The 17,057-nt window shown below is 31.9% G+C and overlaps 2 protein-coding genes across 2 annotated transcripts; both read right to left on the bottom strand.

The window, feature by feature from the left end:
• Positions 1 to 4,626: 4,626 nt before the first annotated feature.
• On the bottom strand, positions 4,627 to 6,915 carry LOC132716041 (neuronal acetylcholine receptor subunit alpha-3-like). Its single transcript, XM_060699221.1, has 2 exons — positions 6,642 to 6,915; positions 4,627 to 5,362 (listed from the first exon to the last, which is right to left on the bottom strand). Exons 1-2 carry the CDS (start codon positions 6,798 to 6,800, stop codon positions 4,862 to 4,864), a joined length of 660 nt encoding a protein of 219 aa, XP_060555204.1. The 5' UTR covers positions 6,801 to 6,915; the 3' UTR covers positions 4,627 to 4,861.
• A 4,327-nt stretch (positions 6,916 to 11,242) lies between these two features.
• On the bottom strand, positions 11,243 to 13,771 carry LOC132715958 (uncharacterized). Its single transcript, XM_060699110.1, has one exon. The coding sequence runs from the start codon at positions 13,601 to 13,603 to the stop codon at positions 11,873 to 11,875; it is 1,731 nt and encodes a 576-aa protein (XP_060555093.1). The 5' UTR covers positions 13,604 to 13,771; the 3' UTR covers positions 11,243 to 11,872.
• Positions 13,772 to 17,057: the final 3,286 nt, after the last annotated feature.

Below are 17,057 nucleotides of genomic sequence, written 5' to 3'. Positions count from 1 at the left end.
TAAGAAAATTGGCTACACATTTGATTGTTCACCCGGACATAAGCACGCAAACAAAGTGATATCTAAAATTGTTTAGTGCGGCTGTACTATCTATGGACATTTGCAACATATATTAAATCAAGATGGCTCGGACGATTCAATATTGCTACATTAGTCACGTGGACAATGTTCTCAGAACGGTGCATGATGTCTTTAGGATCCTTCTCCCTGGACGACTCGAACTATTGCAATTATTTTGGTCACAGTCCCAATTAAATGCGCAGACTCGTATGTGGCTATATTATTTGAATTATAAATTATTCATAGTAACAGATACCTTTCTGATAACAGAAAACATTCCTGTTTTAAAATTGAATGACAAGCTATATGTAGTTTAAGTTTCATATCGATACATGGAACAAAACCTGCATAAATATGTTTTAAACATAGGAAGGGTTGTTATGACGTTGTGATTTCGGAAGAGATTTCATTAGAATAGGTTGTCTTTAAATAGATTTTTAGTATTAAAGCGACTATTCACTTTTTCAAGTGATTTAAAGTTTTATTTAGAAAATGTTGATTTTAAGGAATATTTAAAATGTAAGTGATGAAATGTATACGTAAAAATAAATTTATTTATGTGCATAAGCATAAGTGGAACAATGTTTTTGTTTCTGCTAAATACTTGTAAGCTTCAGTAAAACAAAAAATGTTTAAATATCTGTATCAGGTATATTCATTTCTTAATTTTATATTTTTATGATATTATCGTTTGTATTTAAATCAGTTAAATTAAGAGACAAATGATTTTTACTAAAACTGGGCAAGTACCTTTAAATATTTTTTTTTATCTTTTGGGCGTGAATAACACAAAAACTTGTTTCGATGCAAGATTAGAAAAAGGACAACACTATTTTAACATTTGTCTTAAACTGGGATATACATGTACATGTATACATTTATATAATTTACGTTTTTTTGTTTAAGAACTTGTATACAATTATACGTTCTTATTTTTGTTTTTGTACCTGGTATAATGAATGTCTTGGCTAATTTTTTAAACACACTTGAATTTCAATTAAATTCTATTTTCAAATGAGCCGACATCAATCTCGGAATCAGCCGTAGTATTACATAGAAATATATACTCACGAATTTTACATGAACTATTCTTAATTCTGTGAAATGTTCCCTGGTGTTTCTGCGTTTATTTCTGTTAATTAGATAGATGGATTCTGTATTGACCATCTTACTCCCGAGGGTGACCTTCTCAGGACTGTCAAACTTTTTTTAAGAGAAACGAACTGTTAAGTAACGACTACAATAAAATTAGTTGACATTAATAGAAAATAGGGTTGTGATAACTTGAAGAACAAAGTCTGTTTCAAAACATGTATTCTAGTCGATGAACTTTGTATTGACTAAGTATCCAGATTATTTAAATGATACAGAAAATGTAATTTTATTGATATTTATCCAAAAGATAACGAACGCCTAAAGGAAAGGATTTTTGTTTTGAATGCGTTTTTGTTTAATATTGTATGGTTTTAAATTTAGATGCCCAGTATTTCGTTAACAAAGACAATTATGTTGAATGGGCAAATCATTCAAATAACAAAGCATGTAATATTAACCAATATTGTTTCATACAGTTATGTAGGTATACAATTTGTTTATCAAATGAATGGCCTTTGGCAATCAAATAAAGGACAAAACACTCAATAGTAACATACATGACATACAGGCTTGCCAAATTAAGCAAATCGAAGCTATTGAGTTAGTTTTCATCGGGTTAAATCAAATATCATAATGCGCTGAGTATAAGGGGCAATAACTCTAGTGTAAAAAATGAATAATTACATTCATGTATTGTTGTGTCGGTTTTACATCAGCAAAATCTAAAGACTAGTAGCTTAAATCATAGGCTTCAAACAATTATTTAATCGAATTTGAAAAGCAAGAACAACTTTTTATCAGAAACTTAAATGTTAGTGTTAAAATGTGTTACAATTATGACATTTTTAGTTTGAAAATATAATGTTTTGTATTTTGTGATAGGGCTTTTAGATATTGTAAGTTGCTAGAAAATTGAAGTTCGTGTTAATCAATTATCTCAATGTACGGGAGGTAAATGTGTATGGATTTGATTCCAATTATACTCACTGCAGACATGATCTCCCTTGCAATTAAACTTGATAGAAGGGAGACTACTGTTGTCAGAAATTTGTTTATTTCATGTTCGAACGGTTAGCTCCCTTGTATTTAGTAACTTCACTGTAAGGGTGGACAACTCTGTATACGAGTTTGAGTTTTTATCTGTTAGATTGTAAATCGTTTCCACATGTACATATTTAAATGTTGCATTATATAATTATATATTAGATTTAACAAATTACTAGGAATAAATTATACATGTTAATAAATAATTTTGTTCTTAGCATTGTAGCGATATGTGAGAGTAGATTTTATACAAATGAGATTACCTACTTACGGGTTGTATGGACATGATGGTTCATGAATAACAGTAAAAATACTACTTTAAAGTGTTTGTGATCTTTCTTTCTTTTTTACCCATTCACACCACATTTATTATCTCAGTGTACATTAAAGTAATGATTAAGACTAGCCTTTAATCCACAAAAGCAAGTCAAAGCGCCAAATTCTCGAGAAGAACCTCAATTCTTGGAAACTTGATATTTCTGGTTTTATGAGTCTATAAAAATATATAAATGACGACCTAGTTCGAAAACTTGGACCCAAGTTTAAATATATATACAAATTCAGAGCTGAAGACGAATATATCAAAGTTGAAAGAGGGGTACCAGTTGATGTTTTCAATGAAAAATCAAGCAGTGTTGCTGTCTTCAGTAAGACATGCGTTAAATGTAAGCTTATTTAAATAAATGTCGTTTCCATTGATATAAAAGGTAACATCTCAGAAGATAGAATAATGGTCAATGTGCAGGATGCATCTCCTCCCAGAATTACGGCCTCTCCTCCTCAAATGCTAAGCAAGAATATAGCCGTCGCATAGTACATTTCTAAAGTATATGCATATAAGTATGTGCCTTATCTTTGATCCCTTAAAGAAATATAATCTAAAATCAAACATCCACTCAAGTCATAAAATTTCATTTTGGTCGATGACTTTTTTCTTACGACACATAGTTCACAAATGAATTTTAAATATGCAAAATATACTAGGATTTCTAAACTCGAAGGAGAAGACATTTGAAATTGATGAAATCTAGGGGACTTTTCTACGGAAAATAATTAAAGAAGCTCAGAAAATGTAATAACTTTAACACAACCATGGAAATAAAGTAAAATTAAGTGAAATATTCTTACAGTTATCGCACAAATAACTGTAGCGGTCCATACTGTTATCATGGAAATAAAGTAAAATTATGTGAAATATTCTTACAGTTATCGCACAAATAACTCTACCGGTCCATACTGTTATCATGGAAATAAAGTAAAATTATGTGAAATATTCTTACAGTTATCGCACAAATAACTGTAGCGGTCCATACTGTTATCATGGAAATAAAGTAAAATTATGTGAAATATTCTTACAGTTATCGCACAAATAACTGTAGCGGTCCATACTGTTATCATGGAAATAAAGTAAAATTATGTGAAATATTCTTACAGTTATCGCACAAATAACTGTAGCGGTCCATACTGTTATCATGGAAATAAAGTAAAATTATGTGAAATATTCTTACAGTTATCGCACAAATAACTCTACCGGTCGATACTGTAATAAACAGTTCAGAATTAACTCCACAAAGTGGCGGACCTTTCTGCGATAAATATTTGAAGATTCGGAAATCTGGAGATCTGTTATATCAGTTATATGTAATGGTATAATCTAGAAAAAGAAATCGAGAGGACATTCTACTGTAAAAATACTTGCAAAAATGATATTTGAAAAATAGAAACTGGTAAAAGTTTCTCATAAACGGAACTTTAGTTTAGTTTTAACATATTTAAATGGTGAAAAAAAAAAATTTTGGAGTTTATTTGTGATATTAAAAGCACAAAAATGCATCGAAGTTGAAGATCTGAAAACAATAGATACTCTTAATTGTAAACAAGACTTCTTTGCTGTTCTTGGTAATCAATGCGAACAGTTCAAGCCTTTTTCAAGAGATGTAGTTAAAGTAAATGCAAAGGTCAACCGAAACGGAGCATAGAAAATAGCCGATGGGCATGATTCCTACAAAATAAACGCTCGTTTGCAATATATAATATATCAAAACCTATCGTTAGGAATGCTATTTCCTTTTCAAAACCTAAGAGGAATCCTGGTTGCTTTGACGTAAAACATCATAGGATCTAAAAAATGGTCGGCAGGGATGATTCCTATCTAAAACATGTTTCCAGTTCAGACGTCACCGGGAGGGGTTAAAAATTAATAAAATTCCTTGTTTCTTAATAAAGTTTTATTATAAAGTATCATTAGATGTCATACATCCAAAGTATTTTCTAAGATTTTACTAATGATTCATGCTCAAATCGCACAACACAGTAGATTATACTACGGGAAAAAAATTCTATTCAAATTTTAAATATTCAAATATATCGTCTGAGCAAAGCCTCAAATATAACTAAAAAGAGTTGAAACGTTAATTCATCACAATAGGAAATAAGACATATACGCCATGTTTAAGGAAGTTTTTGGAATATTTTCACCAACAATTGTCATAAATACAGCCATCGCCAAGAAAACGGAAACGGCATAAGACAAACGCTCCCCGCTTTCTAATGGAATAAAGAAAACAAGACCGCTCAGGAAGCTGGTGAAAATAATAGGAAGAACAACATTTACTAAAAAGTAGTGCGGTCTCCTTTTAAGTTTCATGTTTATTTTATATTCTCACATACCAAAAGAGGAGTACTCATATAAAACTTGAGACTCCTCTAAAATCCATGCGCCATTTTCAGTGTAATATATAAGACTTATTGTTTCGTCCCCGCCGATTAACAGCACTTCTCCTTTATAGTAACCCCCTGGAATAAACAGCATATTGCAGTACTGTGTATCGAACGGGAAATATCTGATATCTATGCCACACCTGGAAGTTACGATATCAGGGATTGTCCACTCAATACTTCCGTCATAGAAGCATTTAACGACCATCCAATTTTGATTGTCACCAATCGGACTATTTCTGTCAACAGGGCTAGTCAGTAGCAGACTTGGCTTCCAAATTTTGGTTACCGGTATATGCACGTACTCCGTACCGTTATGATCCAGTGGGTCCCATGTTAGCCGATAATCTTCCCAGAGTAGGTCTAACACTAAAACAGATGTTAATTGTTCAGATACCTCTTTGAACTCTGTGATGTGAAACATATATATCGTGGTGATATTAACCTGTATAATAAAAATAATACAGAGCAATCAAATCAGTATTTTAACAAAGAGATCAGAAGAAACATGTACAAATAAAGCTTCACATATACCGAAAAAAGTGTCGTTCACCTATTTAAGTAATGTTCTTAGTTTTTTAACTGTTTCAAAATTCTATTTTAGAAGTAATGTGAAGAATATTTATATTGAACCCGGTTGAGAAGCAGACACCCCAACCACTAGGTCATAGCCCCACTTGGTTCCTTTAATTAAAAATAGATTTTAAATTATCATTTGAATTAAATTCAGAGAAAGATCAATGAATTTTCTTTGATATACTTCAATTTCTAATTGCTTTGTTACGTTATTGGCTCTATCTTACTTTAAACATAAGCTTTTAGTACGCAAACATTTTTTGAACTTGAAATTAGTCGGTGTTTGATGAGTCAACACCGTGACATTTGGAAAATTGCCTCTTTACTTGTTCATTGGATTGTTGTTGTTGTTTTTTTTACTTATTCATTCCCTAAGATAAAAGTTTTTTCCCTTATATTTCAAAACCAATTATTGAGAAAAACTATTTTTTTACAAAGCAGTTCACAAAAGTAATCAGAAAAATACATGAATAAAAATAAAAATATTTCATTAATTTAGACAATAAACACATAAACAAATAAAAACAAAAGCCACATATACAATATCTCATTTTAATCCAAAATTCAATATTTCTTGAAAAATAGAATGTCTTACAATATAGTATTAATTAATTCAAATCCAACCAAAGATATTAATGATTTGTAAAAGAAATCATATGCGGTATAAGCTCAAAGGTGTTTAGCACCAAAACAATAAATTCTTTATCTAAACCTATATTATATTTTTTTACCCAAATCCAGTAAATCAAGTAATGCTTTAACCAAACCATATACCCTTATAAATTCTTTATCCACACTTCAGTTTATTCATTATAAATACTTAAACCAAACGTTGTTCATTCATAAAATCTTTAAATGAACCCAGTGTACAACCAGACAAGATACTTTCATGAAGAAAAACTTTCTCAAAATCTCTAAATCAAACTCAATATCCTTATTGTAAACAAACAAATAAAACACAACAAATATTTCAAAAAGATCTCACACTTTAACCCAATATCCTCATATAACCTCAAAGTCAACTCAATACAATGTATCTTCATGTGTACCCAGTTGTTAATATTAAAAACAATGAAGGTGTCGAATTATCGTCAAATATCAAAAGGGAGGGCTAATATAATTAAGTTGTCAAATAATCATACACTTACCTCTACAGGTAATGACTGATTGAATGCCGGTCTGATATCTGAATTATAGCCTGACAATATTGTATCCAAAATATCTTGAGTGTCCTTCAATATCTGACCTTGACCTTTGGATAAACCTGTTGCCAATAAGAACGCGCCTAATGTCAAATATATTGCCATTTTTTTCGATTAATTTTATCTTACAATATCTTTGTAATTTTATTTATTTTTTATTTATATATGTGAATACATATAGCTTTATGTACGAACTCTATTTCGTAAATGAACAACCAGATGATCGCCTACCCACGGTTGATAAACATAACATGTATTCAATATCATGTGATAAATGCTAATGATACGGCCGTGGGTATCCGACGATGACGCATAAGTTAAAAAAAAATAGTAGCGGCAAATGTTTACAAAATCACAATAACAAACTCTGTGCTTATAATTAATAATTTATAAGATGCTTGACAATTTAACAGTCACGACTCAAAAAGCAGTTTCAAAACCCTTGCATTTTGCTGAATGTGCACACAAATAACTTATTCAACTAAATCCGGTTTCGCCAAAAATATAATGCGTATGGTAACGTAACTGGATTCAAATGATTATGAATTCAAATCAGCATTAGGTTACTGTGTAAATGACGATTCGCAATAAATATTTATGAACTTAACCATAGAAATAATTGTCCTATATGTGAAGAATCTGATTACAACGGGACTGCAGGTTGCTGCGTATTTTTTATTTATGTAACCACAGACATTTGGGGTGTGGAGCTCAAAACGCCTTTTATCCAAATAAAAATTATTTTTGTCAACCCCAGCACATGTACTTTTCATATACAATTGTATATGAAAAAAACTTAATTTAAAAATATATATATTATTTCAACGTCTATAATGATATATAAGATAAAAATACTGGAAAGTGCCAGCATTTGTCCAAGCCCCCTAGCACCGGTTTAAGCAGTTTCAACATTGGAATGCTGAAAACTTTGAAGTTAGAATTAGTGGCGGATACAGAACAAGGTTGTGTGAGGGGGCTGACTTGAAGATGGGAGGGTTTGACAAAAACAATGCGACAGGCGAAAAATGAAGATTGAGCCAGCAAAAATGTAACAGACGTCTCTGATATCTCATCTTAAAGCAATTTATTTCTTTTATATTGTTTATACTATTATCAGAGTTTTAGTTGTATCAATATTGGTGATATTGAAATAGATAAAAACTGTATGTGAACGGGGTCTCACCAATATACTGCAAAGTTTGAAATCATTTTTATTAACAGTCAATTTACTTGACTGATAAATAAGTAACCGAATTACCAAAGTAAATGTGTTAACTAAAATACTGTTTTTTTATTCTAAAAAAGAATAAAACACTAATACTTAACAAGCATTTTATTTAATTAATGGATCTATTTCAGATATATAAAAGGTAATTTCAATTAAATTTATTCAAGGCGGCATAGAATACAAAATATTATTAAAACAAATGACTTATCATTTCATCTCAGTAAAAATCTTAGTACAACCGATTATTGAAAGGGAATTCCCTCAACTGTTATCTTATTATAAAACTTGCAACCTTTTTAATTCCTTTCAATCACAATTTTCAATTCCTTAATTTATTATAGGACTTCCACGTAGAAAGTGGAAAAACCAGAGATAATAAGCATCGCTGTACCATCTCTCGAACAATAATTTCACTTAATTGTAATTATTTTTAGGATGTTAAGTGTCTTTAAACTTAGTAAAGTTCTTGATTGTAGAGACATGTATTGTGTCCGTTTTGACCTACTTAAAATTTGTCAACATGACCTTCAAAATGGCTGCCGTGAACTCATTGGGGTGCTTGATTAGTAGAACAAAGCCGACCCCTTGCCACCAATTATCGAACCAAGTTATTTATAGTGTACAAATAACTTGAAGAAAGAGGAGATCATTTAGATTGGAACTATACTGTAAGCATTAATTAAATTTTCTACTGTAACATAGAACAAAACAAACAAATTTTCATTTATTTTCATGTCTTGTCACATTCCTGGAGTATTCATCTGACTTTTTAAATACAACAGCTTCACAAATCACAATCAGCTTTACTTATATCAACCAAAATTTGATTATTCCTTTTCAACATTGATAATGGTATCAATTGCATATTGAGAACAGTAGAAAAAATATATTTAGTGGTGTTCAACTTGATTTATCTTGTTCGATTAAGGTCTTACAACCCTAATGGGCACTATAAGGAACTAAAAAATTGAAATCATAAGTCAGATATATACCTTAAAGTACACTTGTATGCAAAATTTAAACAAAGTTTACCGTACGGAAATCAAGTTATGGCCACTTTTATGAACTCAAGCTAGGATGTTATGAGGGCCCTTTTTTAGAAATGAGGAACCTTTAAATAATCTGCAATAACATTCTAATGAAAAATGTTTTCCCATTAATTTTTGGTAAGAAACAAAATGTGCCATTCAGCTAACAATCCACATATTAAGCAAAATTATGGTTTCTACGTAAAATTTATGAAATCTGTGTTAAAATGTTACCCTACCCCACCCATTTTTACCATGTGTCTGACCATTTTCCTACTTAATTTAAAAAATCCTTAAAATTTACCCGAATGAGTGCCTGTTTATATTGGTTGATCTTGTAAAATATCAAATACTTTTACCATCAAGTTTTGATTTATTTACACTTTGAAAATATCAAGTACCATATTTATTACTAGATTTAGCAGAATTTAGCCAATAAATACCTATATAAATTAAAAAATTAAAATTAAACACTTTTTTCTTTCCAAATGGGACATGAGAGATACATAAATAATGTTAAAAGAAAAAAAGAAAGAAAAAAAAGTTGACCCTTCTGGGGATTGAACCCACGGCCCTCATTTTCAATGTAGTTAACAGTAGTTCTAGCCTATTTGAATACTCTTTAAAGCGGAGGTAATGCATTAGGGTGGTAATACCTTAAATATTTGATTGAACAAAACAATAAATCAAGAAACTAGGTCAACCTTGACAGTTCATAAAACAAATCAAAAATACAGTAAAATTACGCTATTTTCTTGAAAGACGGGTTCATAAAGTATTCTTATTATTCTGACTTATTCCACAAATCTATATTAGTAAAGTGGTAACTTTACAAATTAAAATACACAATTTCAAAAATGAAAGTAGGCTGTCATACTTTCGTCTACTATGAAGCTGTAAATATGGAACTTTGCCAAAACAAACAACTGTAAGTACTTGTCACTTTATTAAACTATCTCCTGCTGCACAACATAAATTTGATTTGTCAAATATAAAATTTATCACTTTGGTCGAGAGATAGTGCCGTTCGAGAGATGGTAAACATTGTACTGCGTATTACACCCATCGATACTATAAGTAGATCTAACTCTTATTTTCAATAAAAAATTGGAAAGTAAAAGCAAAATAAAATTTGCCGTTTAAATATTTATTGACAAGTCATTTAAGCAGTTGATAGATTTCTACCAGGTGACCAGCCCGCTAAGCTCAATCGGTGAGAGCGTGATACTTATAATCTCAACATTGTTGGTTCAATTCCCGAGCTGGCCACCTAAAATTACTTATCAGTCTTTCGGGTGGTATTTAAAAGTCCCGTGTATGACTGCTTAAACACTTGGCACGTTAAAGAACCAAGATAATCTTTTGGTATTGGGTCCTTTTGTATCATTCTGTATCTGTGTCCTCTAAAATGTAAAATGACTAATACTCTTTCGGAGGACTAGCCAAACGGGCAACCGGTGGCAAGTATAAATAAATTCAAATACAAACACACAGGCAGGTGATCAACATCCTGATGACAGCATTAAATGTTTTTATAAGGGTGTTCACTGTGACCAATTTTGCATGAAACTGGCACGAATATATCCCAGCTCATGAACGTATCTTTTGGCTAAGCTAGGTGGGTGCCGCCACTGAGTTACGTCATTCGGCGATGATCATGGAACCTTCAATGTTGCACTTTAGCTGCATTTCATGAAAAGCTGCGTAACCGCCAAGGTAAAATTAAACTAGAAACTTTGGGCGGTATTAAAGAGAATGGAAAATTGATTGTTGGTCAGAGATTATAAACCCTGCATATAAGAAGCCTATAGTATACGTATTGCGTCTAGATCTGTTTTTTAGACTACGGCCTGGCATAACATGTTTTCATGGGCATTATTGCCGGGGATGTATATGGAAGAGACATAAACGATTGTACACCGAGTTGGAATAGGTATAAGAACATTTTTTTATGCTTTTGCCTGGGCTATGCTCACGTGCTTATATCATATGACATGAATATAACTTTAAGCCAAATGTCACCCATTTATATACCATAATAATTATGTCTGCTAATTATATGCCATTAAATGTTTGCCATTTATATTCTATGAAATGCCTGTCATTTTATATATGTCTGACATTTGCATAGCCACTATAAAGCGTGTCGGAAAAGTCCGAGATACCATAAAATAGTACCAGCACGTTTATATGATATTCAAAGATGGCCGATCTTCACCTATGCCTCTCATCTCCTGCATTGTCCTTTTGAAATGATAAAATAAGTTGTCCAATATGAAGCACATTTTATTTACCCCCTCTTGTACGGTGGTGATATTTTAATTTGAGGGTTTAATGTATTAAAATAACGTTGTGACATGATATCACAAATATTTGGACAAAAAATCTTCGGCAATTTGATATTTACAAACAAATGCATAATAATACAGTCAACATTATTTGATGATTTAAAAAATAAGATAACTATGGTACAGAACATAACTACTTTACATAAAAGCCGTGCTAAATAAAAAATGCTTCGGAAACAATTATCCCAATAAAATTACATGAAACTTGCAACTTCTGTTTGATTGAGTCTGCACATGAAAAGTACAATCTGTCGATGAAATTTAAATTTAACGCACGTGTACCTAAAATGAAATAAATATATCAATTGAAATCATCGGAATTATTAATATTGAATTGTTTACACCTGATGTTAGCGATGTTAAAGCTGTCTGTCATAGCATACATTAACTACATTTTTGTTTGCATACTTTTTCTCAGCATAGTGTTTTATTTGAAAGTCTTTTTTATGAAGAGCTACTTCGATGCTAGAACGTAGGTCCATCCATCATATGTAACCGATAAATTCTTGTTTCATTCTTTAATAACTTTGCATGGGTGTGTTAATCTTCTATGTGAAACATAAGATTGTGTTACTAACATGATATTTTGAATTTCTGCATTTTATTAATTCCATGACAGTTATTTGCAACAGCAATGAATGATTTATCACGTGAGACACATACTTTATATGGATAGTCCATATCTAATTTGTACGATGATAACATCTGACCTGTTTCAGATATCTGTACAATGGTTTTTGTTTTACAACAACACACCAGGATAGTGTCAGAGGGACCAACTGCTGCACCACATGGTTCCTGTATCTGATCATCCTTCACTACGACTCTCGTGTCTGTCTTGATATCATATATGTAAACAGTATGATCGTATCTATCTGTTATCACCACTTTATCACTGCTCTTTATGTAAGTACTAGCGCTACTGTCTATAGTATATGTCTTGTTTGGGAAGTTAACACCAAAATCATACTCCTTACCTGTCAATGTTACAATACGAACAGGTCTTGGTTCATCATAAGTCCCTACTACAAACTGTTTATCATCTTTCAAACATATAGAGTAATATTTCGTTTTCACTTTACATGTCTTACTAGACCTTATTTCATTACATTTACTAACATGTAAAAATTCTATTTTGTATTGTTCACCGCGTGTAATCGCTACTTCCTCCTCAGATACTACAACAGCAGATAATGGGTAGTAAGGTAGAGCACATGATCCTACTTTTTCAAGCTTCTCATTGTAAACTAAACATTTCTTGTTTTGGTTATCCACAGCCACCAGTCTACCATCAGGTAGAAAATCTATGCTTGTATATAACGGATTTTTGATCTCATATCCCGTCTTCTTCAAAATAATAGTAGAAACTGGTGTTAAGTTCATCGCCATGTTAACAGAATTAACATCTCCCAGTCGAGTTGTCTTAAAAAGTAATTGTCCTGGAACATATTCAGAGTTTGGTAATGGTGGCAGTTTTAAAGTTTCGTCAAAATGAAAAGAAATTTTCAGTGTCTCTAATTTCTTATATTCCTCCTTGATGTTTCTACAGAGAGAATTGACTTTACTCTCCATTTTATGTTCTGCAATATACTTCTGTACTGAAGTTCCATTTTTGAAAATACTTTCAATCGTCTCTAAGCTCGATGTAACATCAGTCAAATGTTTCTCGTTAAGTGTTTGTTTTTTGGACAAATTTTCTAATGTTTCTCTCAGAAGAATTTCAGCTCTCTGGGCGACGGAATCTTCTAAATCGTCAAATATTCTCATTACTTCGTCTCGTATTTGTCTTATCTCTACTTGTATTTCTTTTATATCTTCAGCAAGTTGATCTTTTGAAGAGCGAATATGTCTCGCAACGCTCTCGGCGGCTTCTTTAGCTTCCTTCAATTCGTCCCCTAAGGTAGAAATTGGTGAGGTTATTTTTCCGGCTATCTTCTCAATTTCTACAACACTGTGACATTTTCGGTGATTAACAATAGCACAAGTACTGCAGCAAAGCTTCTTTTCATCCTCACAAAAAAATTCTAAAGAATGTTGATGTTGATCACATATATCTAAGGCCTTCATTTTAAACGAAATACTTGCAACATTAGCTTCTTTCACGCTCACCAATTTATGATTTTTCAAGATGGCGAGCACGTTGTGTACATTTGAACAATCATTACATTGGAATTCATTACAAGTCGAACAAAACTTGTCAGCTACAGTTTGCTTATCCTTACTTAAACATGGTTGACATACATGTTTCTTCAAACGACCAGGAAATTTATCATCCTCTCGTATTTTACTTCCACTTTCCGCCATATTGTGTAACGATTATAGTGTCCCTATTTTAGAAATTTTTATATATACATGTACGTACATTTAAATCTCGAGGTCAATATTCAGCGACTTCACAAACTTAGATAATTAAACGCCGCCTTTCCTTGTTGATCTTGTTTATCAATATATGAGATATTTCAATTAAACAAGTCCGGGTTTTATCAATATATGAGATATTTCAATTAAACAAGTCCGGGTTTTAAACTGGTTTAACTAAATTAAATGTTCATGTTAGCCATAATATTGTTCCGATCCAAACGTTATCTGTTGGATGTTTACATTTCGTTGCTAAAAACAGTAGATCAACTTGTAACGCGGAAGTTAAATTTCAATAATGTTTCAATAATTTGAGTTATTAGTCGAACACGATATGTTTACATTAGTCAGTCGTACCATCATGATATGGGTTGTGTACGATGTCCTATTTCGTCCACAAAATGTCGCTAGTAAACACGAGATAATTATCGCATGACAGACTTTTGAAAATTTAATACTTGCGAAATTTAGTCTAAATTTTGCCCTTAAGAGGCGATAATCATCGCGTGTTTAAATTTCGTTAGTCTCTTATGCGATATTTATAGTCCAGTCAATTTGTAAAAAAAATACTTCAGAAAATGGGAAAAGCACCAAATTTGGTACAAATGAGCTTTGATGTATATAAGAAAAATTGAGCATGGGACCCATTTTTTAAAATCCAATATGGCGGGAAAAATCCAAAATGGCCGCCATACGTGTTAAAAATTTTACAAACGCTTGTTTTAACTAAGAGAACTTGATATATAGCTGCATATTAGGGTATTGTAAGCAGAAAAATAGTTTTTATTAGTATTAAACATTGCTTTGTCTTTTTAAAGCTATTACACTTAACATATTTTATTATTTCTGTTTGTCATTAGTTTTCACGACCCTTGAAATCAGACGAAATAAGATATTGTAGAGGTCTGTCATTGCTGTCTTCTAAAGATGTTAAGACATCATTTTTACAACATTCCTTTTTGTTTACAATGTTAATTTATCACAAGGAAATACGTATTAAACAGATTAAACAAAAGTATTCAAAAAATCCAGCATAACTCAAGCAAACGGAAATTAAATTGTTTGTTTGTTTGTTTGTTTCATTTTACGCCTTTTCCAAATTAAATATCTGCCCGTCAAGTCAGGTGTATGTCTTGCAATTTTATCTTGTTGATCGCTGTGAAAGAAGGTGTGAATAACAGAATTATAAGCTAACATTTGTCAAATTTTAACAGTCATTTTGTATTTGAATTGTCATATCATAAAAATATGAATCTTTATATAAGTGCATTTTTTAGAAAATGTGAAAGAAAAAACGAAAGCCTGGCAGACATATATATTGTACATTTTGTCAAAGCAGAGATGTAGATGTTGTCTATGTCTCTGGTCAAAGTATGCGTTACAGAAAATAAATTAATTCTAAACTATCCCTATTCTTCATATTAAAGTACATGACAGTGCATTTGTTGTATAAAAATGGATTGATAATTTTGTAGAAATTTGCAGTTTACAGACTCAAATTTTGACACATCTTTGATGAAATAACTGCTTTTAAACACTACACATTGGTTTTCGATTGATTAAATGCTAACTTGACACCAAATTTCAAGACTAATCTAGTTAGAAGTTACACTAACTCATTATTGTTAAAAAACATCAACCTTTCTTTACCTTCGGGATGTATCAAAAATTGATATAATACCCATCTTCCTTCTTTAATACCACCACCACCCTTAATTATATGTCAAATTCCATTTTGGTGCCCCTAGGGGTGCCCTGTGTCACAAAATATAATATCTAGTTGCTGGGTTTCATGACTTTTGGCCTCCGTTTGCAATCATGTTTTCTTATATTTTAAACAAAATTCCAAAAGGCATGTTCTTACAAGTTTTTATTTTAGACATTACAAAGTCAACAGCCCTTTATATGAAGACTCGGTATTTCCGCGCTATAATCAAATCAAGGAAAACAATGGACAACCGTGCTTGATAATTTGCCATATCTTGGCACTGTTTTTCTTCTGAGAGCCTCAAATGTTTGTAAGATCAAGATACGTCACCAAGTCTAAGGTTTAGAACGAATGGGACATTGAAGATGATATAAGTACGCCTTGCTGCCCATAAAACATCAGATACCTTGGGTATTTCTCTCTTAATTCTGACAAAATTTGCAAAAGTTGAATTTCGAGCTGGAGTTGAATTTCGAGCTAGCTCGAAGATCGAAATTCAAAGTAAGCTTAAGGCGAATTTCGACCTGGAGTTGAATTTCGAGCCAGCTCGAAGATCGAAATTCAAAATTTGCAAAAGTTGAATTTCGAGCTGGAGTTGAATTTCGAGCCAGCTCGAAGATCGAAATTCAAAATTTTCAAAAGTTGAATTTCGAGCTGGAGTTGAATTTCGAGCCGGCTCGAAGATCGAAATTCAAAATTTGCAAAAGTTGAATTTCGAGCTGGAGTTGAATTTCGAGCCGGCTCGAAGATCGAAATTCAAAATTTGCAAAAGTTGAATTTCGAGCTGGAGTTGAATTTCGAGCCAGCTCGAAGATCGAAATTCAAAATTTTCAAAAGTTGAATTTCGAGCTGGAGTTGAATTTCGAGCCAGCTCGAAGATCGAAATTCAAAATTTTCAAAAGTTGAATTTCGAGCTGGAGTTGAATTTCGAGCCAGCTCGAAGATCGAAATTCAAAATTTTCAAAACCCGAATTTCGAGCTGGAGTTGAATTTTGAGCCAGCTTTAATCTGGCAATTCGTGTCTTTTGAGCAAGCCTTGACCCGTAAATTATCTTTTATTTTGTCTTTCATTTCTAAAGTTTCGACAATTTTGACAGTTAATATGGTTCTATAACGGATACTTGCATACATTATCCGCTAGGCTTGAATTACTTATAAACAAACGTTTATTTCCTGCAATTTAACATATCAACAATCTTAATTTTTACCAAAAAATAAATAAATTAAAAAAAAATACATGACTTTTTCATAGACTGACAAAAGTCATTAGACTTCTTTTTTTCTTATGAACTAATAGTCGCCCAGTCAGCTCGATAGGTACAGCTTTTGATTTTAAATCCGGCGACCCGGGTTCCATTCCCGGGCGGCGCCATCTCGTTTTGATTCGTATAGATATTTTCTATCAAATTTCATTCCGCTTGTAAAGCAGTTTTTTGTTGTTGTTTTTTAAAACGAACCGCATGCCCTGAGCAGTTTAATTTTGAACTAGAAGCTTATGTTAAGTCTTGCCTAGCTAAATCAATAGTTTAAGTATGTCACAGCCAAAACTTAGAAGGAACATGATAATCAACATCAAAGTCATCAATTACTAAACCCGACAAAATGTCGTATTATTAAATCTTCTAGTTTTGTACACTATACATGTACTACAATGTACATGTACAAAGACAAAATACATAAGTACACACGACA

This window comes from Ruditapes philippinarum, unplaced genomic scaffold (assembly GCF_026571515.1).
Source record: "Ruditapes philippinarum isolate M1 unplaced genomic scaffold, ASM2657151v2 ctg1482_1_1_1_1, whole genome shotgun sequence".
In the NCBI taxonomy this organism is placed as follows: Eukaryota; Metazoa; Mollusca; class Bivalvia; order Venerida; family Veneridae; genus Ruditapes; species Ruditapes philippinarum.
The sequence above is the reverse complement of the archived record's forward strand: the minus strand, read 5'-3'. Positions and strand labels throughout refer to the sequence as shown.